General features: G+C 39.6%; 1 protein-coding gene across 1 annotated transcript in view; it reads right to left on the bottom strand.

Annotated features, from left to right (window-relative positions):
- Nucleotides 1-12,370, bottom strand: part of LOC141427965 (T-box transcription factor TBX6-like) — a 48,837-nt gene extending 36,467 nt beyond the window's left edge. Inside the window, exons 1-2 of the mRNA XM_074087582.1 lie at nucleotides 12,161-12,370; nucleotides 5,174-5,291 (exon numbers count right to left, since the gene is read on the bottom strand). Coding sequence (XP_073943683.1) covers nucleotides 5,174-5,291; nucleotides 12,161-12,239 — 197 coding nt within the window. The 5' untranslated portion in view covers nucleotides 12,240-12,370. The remainder of the gene's footprint in view (nucleotides 1-5,173; nucleotides 5,292-12,160) is intronic.
- Between the last annotated feature and the right edge of the window lie 1,683 nt (nucleotides 12,371-14,053).

The raw sequence follows: 14,053 nt of genomic DNA, 5'->3' as shown, positions 1-14,053 counted from the left end.
CACTCTACATTCCCAAGGAAGTTGTCATGAAGGTTCACTAGCGTAGCGACTTAAGAGAAGGTATTTCATGACAAAAATTAACTACCTGAAAAAGCTTTTAAGAACCAAAGTGGTGTCTTGTTGTAGACATTCTTGCGTAATACCCGTTGCGCGCTATAGATGTGCCAGCGGCGCAATGACGTCATCTTTCGAAGTAAAGTAGGTAATAAACAAATGAAATGTCATTTATTTCTTCCAAAAAAACACCAGTTGACGCTTTAAATGAATGCTGAATTGTTAATCAAGCCCACTTTATTAGTGGAATTCGGCACCCCAGATGCCTCCGCCGCGCGCATTAAAATTTGTTAGCGAACGTTTGTGGCCGTGAGAATTATCCCCGAGTTCCACGTAACATGGGTTAAATGCTTGTATCGGGAGATACCGATCTAACCCGAGCTGCTCGTTGGCGCCATAAAAACAAAACATCTTCAACACGACCACTTTCTTCCCTAAATTATTCGAGGAATTTACGACGTTTCGGCCAACAAAAATGTTATAACCTAATGAGAAATTATCATCAGCCCGCTGTCGTCTGGCAAAAAACAAATCATGCGCCCGAACGCTGGAACGCGTATTTTTTACATTCTAAATTCGAATTATAGTTTTCGTGTTTGTTTTTTCACGAATCGTCGATTGTTTTAGACCGTGGCGGCAAGGTGCGGGAGCCGGCGATGACGCGCCGAGACGCGTGATGGATCTGCGGTCGTGCGCGCACTACATCGCCACGCGGCTGGAGACTTGCCGAGTCAGCGCCTTTGATGGCCGCAATGGAAGGAGTTCTGTGACAAATGACGCGCGCCGGCGGTTCCCTGGAGATATGACAGGTCGCGATATGATCGCTCGGCGCGTGCTTCGGATGCCGGGCCCACGTTTGCTCCTCTTAGCCGGAATTACCCATTACATTCAATGACGTTACGCTTTTGTCCAATGACAAAATGTCCCGTGATTTCATGTAAGCCATCATTAAAGTAAACGTTTTCAATCAATTTAAAAGGTGTACAAACAACCTCATTGTAGATAGGTATTAAGGTGTTTAGAGCAATTTACAGCTTCGTAGACTTTAGCACTCAGCGGCGCACCTTCTGCTGGATTACACAGTATGTCAGTGGGTAGGTATGTAATTGACGTTGCTCGCACGACTGCCTATTGCGTTTACTGAACGTTTTCAATCACTCCTCAAATCAGATAAAGTCATAGTCAAAAATTATGAAGCATTATGTCAGTTTAGTATTCGAGTAGCGCTAAGCGAGCCGCCGCGCCGACAATCAATATGTTTGATCTGAGCCGTTGGCAGGTCTATGCGGAGTCTGATGTCGTCTGCTGGAGCGGGCGCTGGCGGTGGATGCGGCATGCATGCGGCTGTCATAATCTGATTATTAGTGCTGCGTGCGCTGGGCGGGGCGCGCGGCGGGCGGCCGGCGGCGCGGCAGGCGGTCGGCGCCCGCGCACGTCCCGCTCGGGCGCGCGCGCGCCGCGCCCCGCGCGACAGGGACCGCGCTATGCCGCGCAGCGCGCAGGCGACAAACGACCCGTGGTAAAACAAAAGGAATGTCGGCGGCGACGCTTTGAGGCGCCCGGCGCCGGGCCCCGCGCCCTAATCACCCATTTTAATTACGACACAGATCGAATCAATTAATCGGTATTTCTGTTAAAACAAGCGCCGGAATGAGCTTAGCCCGCCGTAATACGAAATCGTGGAGACGAGATCCGAGGCGCGATACGTCTTTCACTCATAAACGTTTCATAGAATGATGATAAATTCGTATGATTTACCGCGAGCGCAACACCGCTTGAGTTCAGTTCAGCCGCGATCACTGACCATGGTAGCTAAACCATGGAGATGCATCCTCAGACATTTTTAATTATAACTTATGATTTTTTCAAGCGAATTTTGGTTCGCCCTTCCCCTCGAATAACACGAGAATAAATAACGAGTTTTTGTGTTGTATGTTTGTTTTAAAATGGCGGGAGGTCCGCGCGACGACACGCGAGCGAGCTCGCGGCGCGGGCGCGCCCATTTGTCATATTTCGGTTTGGAGAAAAAACAAATAGAACAAGTTAAGTCTATTCGAACCAGTGTTTGTTTGTAGGACGGTTATTGAGGGTCGAGTATTATCCGCCGCGGACAGATGGACTGTGTCAGATTTGTCCAATTTACGTTACGTTTTATGTTTTTGCTAGACCCAAAGCGACGAGAAACTTATGGCGTGTCGTAATGTAAACAGAAGAGGGTAAAGATTTACAAGCATAAACTAATGCACCATTACTGGATGCTATTAAATAATTAACTGTTATCCAACAGTCTACGATTGCTGGCGGATTAGGAGGATAAAAATATTGTCCCTTCTTTAATGTTTGAAGTACAAATACTAGTCTTAGAGCATGTCTTGGGACACCATGAGGTAGTAATAATGACATTGTGTTAAATATATCACTTGTATTGATTGGTTAACACATCTAATTCGTACCTACAGTCAGCAACAAGTAGCGGATCCCTTTTTTACTCTGTCTTATTGACATCTTAACAATCTTGCTTGGCGATTAGTACGTGGCTGTAAAACGACAAAGTATAAAAGTGTGTAGCTACTTTTGATGCTGACTGTACCTAGTTGAGAAAGTGACTTACATATTACCTAAGTAGTCGATCACTGTATTGTGGAGCGTTGTCGACTAATTAGGAGTGTAGATTGCGCTCTAGGGTAAATCTATGGGCATCCCAGATCGACCTGTCTGATTGGTTTGTATTGAACAACGTAGCTTACAATTATTAAGTCGAATAAAAACATAAAAAAACGCAGATGTGTCGTAGCAGGCTACAACATAGCCACGTCTCCGACGCCCTTCGACGCCTATTCGTCGACACAGGTAGAAAGGTTGTTAGCTTCGAAAATTCAAAATTTAAACACATAGAGCAAGATGGCAGCCGCGCAGGTGTTAACTCCGCCGCAGCCAGCCTGCACAAACGAACCGCCCAAATCCCCGTGTTTGCGTTACCAATTCACCGGCCGGCCCACTCGCGAACCTCGCCTAATCAACGTAGGAAACCGCTTCAGCTGTTTGAACAACCACTAAAAGCACTCAGACTTAGTTCGTTTCGTAGTTCTTACGCTTCGTTATTTGTATGGACGTGGTTTCAATAACTTAATTACGTCTAGGACTCGATGCGAGGAATAAATGAAATATTTTTGAGCCATTTCGGGTCGCATGGCGCCAGGGCCGGCGCCGGCGCGCCCCCGGCCGCTCTCACGCGGCATCATTAATACAAAACAAACAAAAGTGACCTCTAGACGGGCGCGCAGCTAACGAGATTCACCAAACGGTCGGATAAAGCGGTAAATTATTGGAATGCTAACCGCTCGGTGGTCGTCCGTTCACGAAAAAAACGTGTTAAGGAGATGACAAGAGCACGGATGAGCTGGGCTAATTATCCGCGGCGCAAAAAGAGCGGCGACACGGCGCAGGCGCGCGGGACACCGCCCGGGCATGCGCTCGGAGCCGAACACCACTAGTTTTTGCGGCGATATTTAATAACAGCGACGCTGGCGACGCGACGTGTCTTAGCTTTCGAACAGTAATTACACGCCATTAATTACAGTGTTTTTTTTATTATTCTGGTGCCGACGGCGGCGACATTCGTTATCGATCAAACTTTCTTCTGCGCACGGAGGCAGGAGGACCACTACGAAATTCAAAAATAAAAGTTCGTATCGTACGGTCCCTCTCACTGTCGTATTAGCGTCAGCGGGACGGCAAGATCGAAGTTCGAATTTTGCTCTTCGTAGTATAGGGCCAGGGCTGTGAGCGTCGCTAATGAGGAAGTGGCTCGGAGGCTGCTGCGCGGGCGACCGCCGCAACGCGACTCACGACGACCGACCTGTATAATTTCTTCACTGCTCGCTCCACATTATCGATCCCGTAAAAAACATAATTGTGGGGGTACCATCCTAAAGCAAACAAGCTTATAATAAGCTGTAATTTGTGCTCGGCCATTTAGAGAAATGCACAAATTGCCGAGGCAGCTGTTTGTTTTGTCTATGACGGAGGTCCGGGCTCCCAAATTATCCGTTAACAAGCCCCGCGTCAGATTCGGCAGCCCTAATGGGTTTTCGTTAAGTTTTTGTTGTACCTTTTTGAATTTATGACGAGTAATATGTTTTCTTATATTTGATTCTGGAATTGCGACAGCTGCATCGCTTAATTGACTAGATGGTTAGTCGGAGTGAGATATTTAATAGGTTTACGTCTCGCCGGGCCGTTACCGCGCTGCCAATGTACAGCACTAATTCATGGAAATACTTATTAAGAAAACTCACTTACCAATTAAAGCAGCGACTTAACTAGGAGTTGCACAGAACTGCTTTTCAGTGCTCTACAATATGCATAACTATTCTACCGCGAAACAAAAAATAAGCAATGTTTAAAATACATCGCCGGAGCACATTTTAACGACATGATTTGATCAATGAACTAAAAGAATTTCCTTGCTCATCCGCGACCCTACGATAGTCGCGGGTGAGCAAGGAAATTCTTTTAGTTCATTGATATGGACCTTCGCAAATTAACGCCTGATTCAGTAAATTATGATTTGATCAATTCAAATTTAAACAAAAGCTTTATTTTGGTGTCATCAGTTTCTACTCCGAATGACGTCTATCAAGCATCGAAACATGTTAGATTTAGTCATAACTAATTAGGCATTTAGATTGAAATCTGTACATAATTACAGCTAGTTAGGAATATTCGACATGGTCGGTAGAACATGGCGGGCATTAATAGCTACATTAATTGCCGTTGTATTACTAATTAATGGTTATAATTCCTAGTAATTGGTTAAATGCGGAACCTTGTGATGCGAACGTTACCGGCGAATTGACGTCTGAATTTTACCGACTCGTAAACACAAGGACAATCTTAACTTAAGAGTAGGGAAGTAGTACCTATTATTTATTATACTTAAAAGGAGGTCTCAACTTTGATGTTACTATGTCAGCTAAAAACGAAATAAGTAAACATTTTTTCATTTATAACAAGTCTATATGGCAAATGAAACATTTGGGAATCTTCAGTTGGGAAAAGGCAGAGAACCAAGTAGGTAAGACTATCTTAAAGAAAATGTAATGTTAATGGTACTTACCGTCCCCCCTTGGTGATTATCATTTCAGTGCCGATGTCATGGAAGCGCCTCCAGAGGTCGCCGTTGAGGAGTCGCGCCTCGCAAGCCGGCGGCTCAGCCTCCACGCCCAAACGGTGTTCTGCAACAAACGTACACGTTAATTAGGGTTCTTCGTTATAGAGTTACTTTAATAAAGAGTTCCTTGACCAATTTCAGGATGCCGACGGTGTTGCTGATGTCATTTTTAATACAAGCTTTTTTGGTGACTGTACTTTTTGTTGACTGTACTAGTATTAGTCAAAATACCACGCACAGGACTTATCACGATAACACACACGAGTAATACTACAAGTATTGTCACCCAAACTACATTCGCATACCAAATTTCAAGTCGATGCCGTTAACCGTTGAAGAGTTCCGTCCTGTGGAGACAATCCTGGCCAGACTACCAGGATGTCACTATCAGATTATTGTATTATCACGCAATTTACATAAGTATACCAAATTTCAAGTCAATCTAACTAGTGGAAGTTGGTCGTTTAACTTGCACGACAGACTTGACAGACATACAGACAGAGAGATAGACAACGGGACAGATGAAACTAAATAAAAGCTTGTATTTTTTTTTTAATTTTTGTTGCTTTTTTTAATCCGTTTTCCTATCTTTTGTGATGTTTTGTGTCCAGGATATAGTTAGTTCTATACCTTCATCATCCCAGCCTATAAACGTTCCACTACTGGGCACAGGCCTCCTCTCAGAACAAGAGGGCTTGGGCCATAGTTCCCACGCGGGCCCAGTGCGGATTGGGAACTTCGCACGCACCATTGAATCGCTTCGCAGGCTTGTGCAGGTTTCCTCACGATGTTTTCCTTCACCGTAAAGTTCTATACCTTACCTATGTATAATTATTACCTACCTATGTGTATAAATAGGTAATAATCTATTGTTCTCATAATAAAATATATATATATAATGGATTTGTTGCCATTCCTACTCCCTTTTATTACTTTACATTATTAAATGACAACTGCAAAAGAGAATGGAATCACTATACATATATACATATATGTACCGTACCATCAGCGAAATAAGTGGTCTATTAATTTTTAAACAAGTTCCTATCAAATGAATGTGTCGCTAAAGTCGAACTTTCAAGTTGACAGACACGTCATTATCAACTTTAGGGTGGACGGTATATCGATATACAACATAGGTACTAAAGAAGAATTGACCATATGGTCAATTTGTTTTTTTTTGCAAATAAAACAAGGAAACTTATTTACTTTAACATGGAATATTATTTGTTAGCTCGCAGAAAGCTTTTGATTTTATTAAAATCAATGACTTTGGAAATATATTGTTGTCCTATAAACTCAGCACAGACCCCATGTGGTCATGACCTCATGACTCCCACCGGATCCGCTCTAAGGGAGCGTTTCCACCAGAGACGTGCGAGGATATGGTGCGAGAAAGGTATGTTTTTCATGAACCAATAGAAACGCTTCGTTTATCTACTTATCCTCGCACAAAGAAAGAAAGAAAGAAAGAAGAAATTTATTCACTAATACGGAAGACACACAAATACAATAAAATGTACACATCACACACAAATAAACCAAAAAAAAGTAATATATGAAAAACCATGAAAATAGTAACATAATACACAATTTGGGTGTCCCCGCAAAAGCGAAACGGTCGCTGACTGAGCACCATGCTGTGACGTTAAACGTCAGCAGCGCTGATTTTCCGCCAGAACCGTCTGTGACTCACGGAACGATGCACAAATGTATGTATAAAGAAATAAAATGAATAAATAAATAAACCACTTATCTTCACGTAAATAAAAATAGATTGAATTAAATTATAAGTGACCAAGAAATACATAAATAAATTACCACTAACAAAAAGTAAAAAGCAGGGATAAATATGTAAATTGTTTAAAAGCAACAAGCCGGAATACCAATGTGGATGGTACGCTAAAGTGCTGGTCTAGGAAAGGGATTTTCACAACACATCACAAAACAACACAACACATCTCTGGTGGAAACACAGCCTCAGCCTAGCCGATCTTCCTCGGCGTTTATTTTTTCACAGAAATAGGCTTGCGTTGGACTACAATCACGTTGTTAACGAGTTGTAACGTTATAACGTCGTTAAACGTCAACTCCAAAGTTATCATAACGCAACTTATTTACGACTTCCGACGATTCCTCGCGACGTCGCGTCGAACATCAAACGCGCCCGCGGCTTCGATATCATTAATATTTTGATAGGCAGATAAATTCTATTTATCATGTCATATGTTATTGGCATTGAGATAAATTAGGTATAATTAAATTTTATACATAAGACGTATTACTGCTTAAAACCGGCCAAGGACGACTCGGACTAGCGCACCGATGGCTTCGTACAAACTTGAAGGTAGTTATGAATATTCAGGGTCTGCAGAATCCCTCTCAAGGCAAATGGACGACCGGATGGCCAAGTGCGGTTAGAGAACCTGACTACGAAGCTTGAGGTCTCGGGTTCAATTCCTGGCCGGGGTAGATATTTGTATGAATACCTAATACGAATGTTTATTCTCGGGTCTTGATGTTTAATATGTATTTAAGTATGTATTTATCTATATAAGTATGTATATCCGTTGCTTAGTATCCATAGTACCATCAGCCAAATATGTGGTCTACCACCATAAAGTTGATAATCGTTTGCATGTCACAAAACAATAATGCCAATAGACGTGTCTGTCAACTTGAAAGTTCGAGTTTAGCGACATAATTCATTTGATAGGAACTTGTTTAAAAATTGATAGACCATTTATTTGGCTGATGGTACAAGCTTTGCTTAGTTTGGGACTAGGTCAATTGGTGTCAAGTGTCCCATGATATTTATTTATTTATTTTAAATACCTATGCAGATATTCCTTGCACTAAAAGTCTTTAAACCAAGCCGCGTAGAGACAGACGGACATGACGAAACTATAAGGGTTGTAAGGCTCAGTTTCCACCAGAGAGGGTGTTGCGGTTCATGAAAAACACTTTCCCGGCAACGCATTATCGCACACCTTTGGTGGAAACACAACCTAACACTACGGAACACTAAAAACGCTATAAAATAATAACATAACCGTTTTTGTGGTTTACTCTATTGGCACGAAATTTTATTTTCGTGTAGGTCATTATTTAAAGTTTTTTTCTGGTTATAGGCATGCATTGAGCATGTAAGGTCGTACGTAGTTAATGATGAACACGGTTCCTTAATTAGATGTTTAAAGCTAATAATATGTGTACAGTCAGCACCAGAAAAAGTTTACTTGTGTACCTTTTTTGTTTTACAGCCGCGTGTTTAATTAAAGTCTTAAAAGATAGAAAAAGTTTGAATAAGGTGGAAAAGTGATGTGTGTGTGTGTGGCACCGTAGCTCTGAAACGGGTGAACCGATTTGGATGCGGTTTTTCTTTATTTGAAAGCAGGTTTTCTAGGTTCTTAGACATGTTTCATCAAAATTGGTTCACCCGTTTTTGAGATATTAAACTTTGAAATGACAATGTCGGGGATTTTCTACTTTTTAACACTTTTATTAACACTGCATCTATTAGGTACGTCGTTGAATTTTATGCCGGTTTGTGCTCAACAGAGGTTTATCTAAAACGCTGGAAGTTTTTTTTGACATTCATAAGTGCGTCTTACAAGTATAAAACCTAAATTCAATAAAGATATTTTGACTTTGTATTGTATTTAGTTTTTTGTTTAAGAGCACGTAGTTTTGCTTACCATGAGATGACCCGCAAGCTCGTTTTCCCCTTCGTATATATACATATAAAAGACTATTCAGTTTATATTGTAGGCGTGCCTCCTGATTAAATATTTTAGAGGCAATAATAAAATAATAACTGTAGGAAAACGGAAGGTTAGAAGTTGTACGTAGTGGATAGAGCTCTGCTCAGGACCATGCCGCCGGAAGGAATGTGGCTCTGCTTCTAGACTGGCCTTCTGGGCGATTGAAAATCATTCCGAATCCGCTGCGCAGTTCCGGTGTGCGTATGTTTCGATTCGACACTATTGCCAACACGCGGAACCGACTGCGGCTAGGGGGGTAATGGTTTATCTGGCCGCTACAATATTAAGTGCCATCCTACTACTAGTTAATTTTTAGGATTCTGTACCCAAAGGTTAAAAACGAAAACCCTATTATAACGGCTTCGCTGTCCGTCCGTCCGTCTGGCACCAGGCTGTATCTCATGAACCGTGATAGTTAGACAGATGAAATTTTCACAGATTATGTATAACTGTAACCGCTATAACAACAAATACTAAAAACAGAATAAAATAAATATTTAAGAGCGGGATCCCATACAACAATTGTGATTTTTTGCCGTTTCTAGCTAATGTCTAATGAATGTTGTAACATACTTATAGATTGTACGGAACCCTTCGTGCGCGAGTCCGACTCGCACTTGGCCAGCTTTTTATTTATTTATAATGTGCCTATAAAGTGCTTTATTACACTACAATCTAGTCTCTAGGCTAATAAGTTATTTATCTTGAATTTAAACTATCTAATTAGAATTACATCTAAGAAAATGACCATTGGCCGTTCTTAGTTTCTTAAGGGGAAGACACTATGTTCATGTGTTCTTTTGTGCACTGCAACAATTTTTAGGGTTCCCGTACCCAAAGGGTGCCAACAGAACCCTATTACTGAGACTCCCTGTCCGTCTGTCTGTCTGTCCGTCCGTCTGTCACAGGGATCTATCTCTTGAGCCGTAATAGTTAGACACTTGAAATGTTCACAGATATTACTGTGGTCGCTATAACAACAAATACTAAAATAGAATAAAATAAATATTTAAGGGGGGCTCCAATAGAACAAACGTGATTGTTATGCCGTTTTTGCTTGATATTAATAACAAAAATCGATATTAATATTGATATTAATAACACAAAATCTTTAGTTATATAATCACTTTAAAAATAAATATTAAAATTTAAATAAAATAAATATTTAAGGGGGGCTCCCATACAACAAACTTGTTTTTTTGCCGTTTTTTACTAATGTCTAATTTTGTATAGATAATGGTACGGGAACCCTTCGTACGCGAGTTCGCCTCGCACTTGGCCGGTTTTTATTACTCACTACCTAGTCACTATTCTAGCACTAAACCAATTCAAAAGGCTTTAGTTCTTTTGAGTCTTTTTAGTCCGTGTTGTCGAGAAGCCGGATTGCCTCAACGTTCACATGTTGGTGAAGTCTTTTCTCGTGACTATCTTCGTATTTCTGTATTACTTTAGGAACGAAATCCACTTTGAGGTCCCGATGGAGCTCTTAATTCCCACAAAACGTACCAGGATGTGTTCACAATATCCCTGAACAGTTTATTTTGGAAACGGAGTATTAACTAGTAAGTATGTTACTTTGTTTGGTGTAGTCCCATAGCTGTATACCATAACATCCATACCGGGGGTTTAATTATTATTATAAATGTAAAATAATATATGTATTTTAAATCATTTATTTTTTTATGTAGACCACATAGCTGCCATTTATCAATTGTTACTTCACCACTAACTTACTTACCTATCTCCTAAATGTGAAAGTGAGTTTGTTTGTTTATTTCGTCTTTGCACCTTAATTACTGTACCAATTGCCATTAAATTTTGCATGCATTACATGATATTGTTAAAATTATTCTGATAATATTTAGGATGTGATCAAGTTACAACTTCAAAGAGCGCGTTGATGTCTTTTCTATGAATAGCAAATTTCGCATGTTCATTCGAGAAAATGAAAAAAGCTGCAAGTAGGTATTTATATTGTAATTTACCTAAATTTGCTATTCAAAATTCATCTTTTACCTACAAGATGTACCTATCTATGTGAAAACAAACTATTTGAGATGATGATGAAGAAGAAAAATTAAAATTGTTACAACCATCCCTACACTTTGTTACAGCGCTAGGGGATGGTTGTAACATAGTAAAAAAAACTAAACTTATCATAATAATCATTTTTTATTTTTGATGTTCTACCTTTTCAGTTTTATGTTAGTATCGTAACTGTTCAAAAAATATAATTTATAGAAACCTAATCTTTTTTTTATATAGCTAATCAATATTATAAAAATTTGCTCGGTACTAACTTTTGTTTTAATTTAGCCAACATTTGAAGGACTCGTTGAACCTTCTTCAAGCATTTTTTTTCAAGCCTACTTAAGATCTGCCTATTTACTTACTTATGCAATGTTTACTAATAGTAATAGGATCTTTTAGTCTTTTCTCGAAATGAAGCTAAAATAATCATTCGCATTGAGAACTCATTGACATTTCTGTAATTACTTATATAAAACAATTTTATTGTTCGATTTTACCTTCACAATGTTTATATGTGATTTACTACAAATAGGTAGGTAGAACCTAGTATATCTAACAATAAACAAGTTTTTATGAAGTAGGACTTCAAAGACTTATTATACTCGTACATTTTAATACCTATAGTGTTTTTTTTTTAGATTTTTGGCTTACTGTAGCGAGTACCTAGGTATTTTCAACAAAACAAATTAAAGTGCCCGTATTTTAAATCTTAATGACTTTCTTTCATGCATGGAAAAACTTCAAGCTTTCGTGTTTGTTCCAAAGTTATAAAAATACACGTACTTAATATTAAAGAAAAGGTACTTAGGTATGTACTTAGCAAAAGCTGCAAAAATGAGCACTACTTACTTTTTTCAATTCACCTTAATTTCTAAAGCTATTCTTACCAAAAACAATATTTGTTACAGTTTTAAAATCTATACACATATGTAATAATGTAAAGAATTGTATTTTTTTATATTTATTATTGGAATAAAAAAGGTAAAGTAGAATAAAAATCTAAAAATGATATAATAGACACAGTCAACATACATTTTAGCCGATACAGTTTCCGCTTATAATTTTGTGAATCTTAATATTTAGAAATATCTTATATGGATTTGATTAATAAATCAGTAAGACAATAATATCAACTTACGTAGCCCACTGAGCGACGCAGCCTGCATCATCTGATGCCTCAGCAAGTACTCCCCGAAATGAGTCTGATCCATCATCATTGTGTCCACTCAAGTCTACCACTTCACAATAGCATAACTAAAAACAGTCAAAATTATCAAAAAACAAATAGATAAACACTCGCGACAAAATTGCCAAGTCGTCAAAACGTGTCGACGGCACGGCAGCTGCGTTAAAACTGGAGTCGTTTTGTAGACACAGGCGGCGCGTGCGCATGGCCACGCCCCTCGCTCGGTTTGGTGGGATTCTGACCAATAGGGGCGGGGTATAGAGCCTTCGTAGCATTGGAGAGCACTTTCCCGGGTCTTGCCGCCTTCGGTTAGAGTTGTGATTGACATTCGGTTCGATTCGATGCGTGTAGGCGACGAAATGCTTTTGTTCCCTATTCGTAAGCTTTTTTAGATAATTTTCCTACTTGTGCTCTCATTAGTATCAAGTTATCACTATCACGATTGGCAAAATAACTATTTATATGCAAATTTAATAAATATGTCCATTTTGGAAAAATGAACGTACCTGCTGCTTCCACTGCTTAGAATCTCAATATGAAATAATAATAACATAAATGTTTTACATTTAGATACTTTAGATATTAGAATCTACATAATTCGGTCACGAACATAATGCCTCTTCATTTTTCTTGTTCGTAAAAAAAAGGTAGGGTAGGTATACTGGATGTCGGAAACATATAACTATCTACTTTTTATGCTCTAGCGCATAAAGTAAAATCTTCGTCTAAGACCAAGGCAATCAGGGGGCTACTACGAGGAAAATCGAGGTTCGTATCGAACCTTGCCTCTCACTGTCGTTAGGTAAATAATATTAAAGTCAACGGGACGGCAAGATACTAAGTTTGAAATTAGCACTGCCAAGTAATAGATATATCTAGAGCCTGGTGCCAACAGCCACGAAAAATATATTTTTTTTTTTTTATTCGACTGGATGGCAAACGAGCAAGTGGGTCTCCTGATGGTAAGAGATCACCACCGCCCATAGACAACTGCAACACCAGGGTATTGCAGATGCGTTGCCAACCTAGAGGCCTAAGATGGAATACCTACCTCAAGTGCCAGTTATTTCACCGGCTGTCTTACTCTCCACGCCGAAACACAACAGTGCAAGCACTGCTGCTTCACGGCAGGATTAGCGAGCAAGATGGTGGTAGCAATCCAATAATGCATAAATTGTGTTTTTTTTTTGTAATTATGTTTCCTATGGTTTATCTAATAAATTAATAAAACTTGTAAATGTCCAAATTATTCATTCGTCTGAAGGTTCGTTACCATAGGTACTTTCAGTAGGTACCTAAGCAGTTAGGTAGGTATGTCAGATATTTCAAAAACAAAAACTTTATCTCTGTCTATGTCAATAAACATTGAAAATTACCCCACACTGTGTATATTTCGCTTAGGAGAAGAGCTCTGCTAGCACTGGGTATACATTCATATATATTTGTACCTACCTAGTAGGTAGCTACAAATTTAGGGTTGGTTTTTGGAGTCTTATTGTAATTTTTTTATTTTTTCTTGTGTCGCTGCTTAAGTGGCTAAATATGAAACAAACAAGCTGAGATATGTGGTGTATATGAGAATTTCGTGCCTGTAACTACTCCTGTCCAGTGGTGGTGTAAGGGTAGGTACAGCACGCAGTGCGGAATGCTAAGCGGGTTCGATTCCCAGCGCTGGTCTCTTTTTCTGGTTTTTCCGTGCATCCATGTTTCAGTTTGTATTTTCGAGCTACAAATTTGTTCAAAACCTTTGATGCACGAGTACCTACCTACGACACGCCATCCAGTCGAATAAAAAAACCGTCAGTTACTCAAATCTATAAAAACACAAAAGAAGAAAATAAAATG

The sequence above is a fragment of the Choristoneura fumiferana genome, chromosome 5, assembly GCF_025370935.1.
Source record: "Choristoneura fumiferana chromosome 5, NRCan_CFum_1, whole genome shotgun sequence".
In the NCBI taxonomy this organism is placed as follows: domain Eukaryota; kingdom Metazoa; phylum Arthropoda; class Insecta; order Lepidoptera; family Tortricidae; genus Choristoneura; species Choristoneura fumiferana.
The sequence above is the reverse complement of the archived record's forward strand: the minus strand, read 5'-3'. Positions and strand labels throughout refer to the sequence as shown.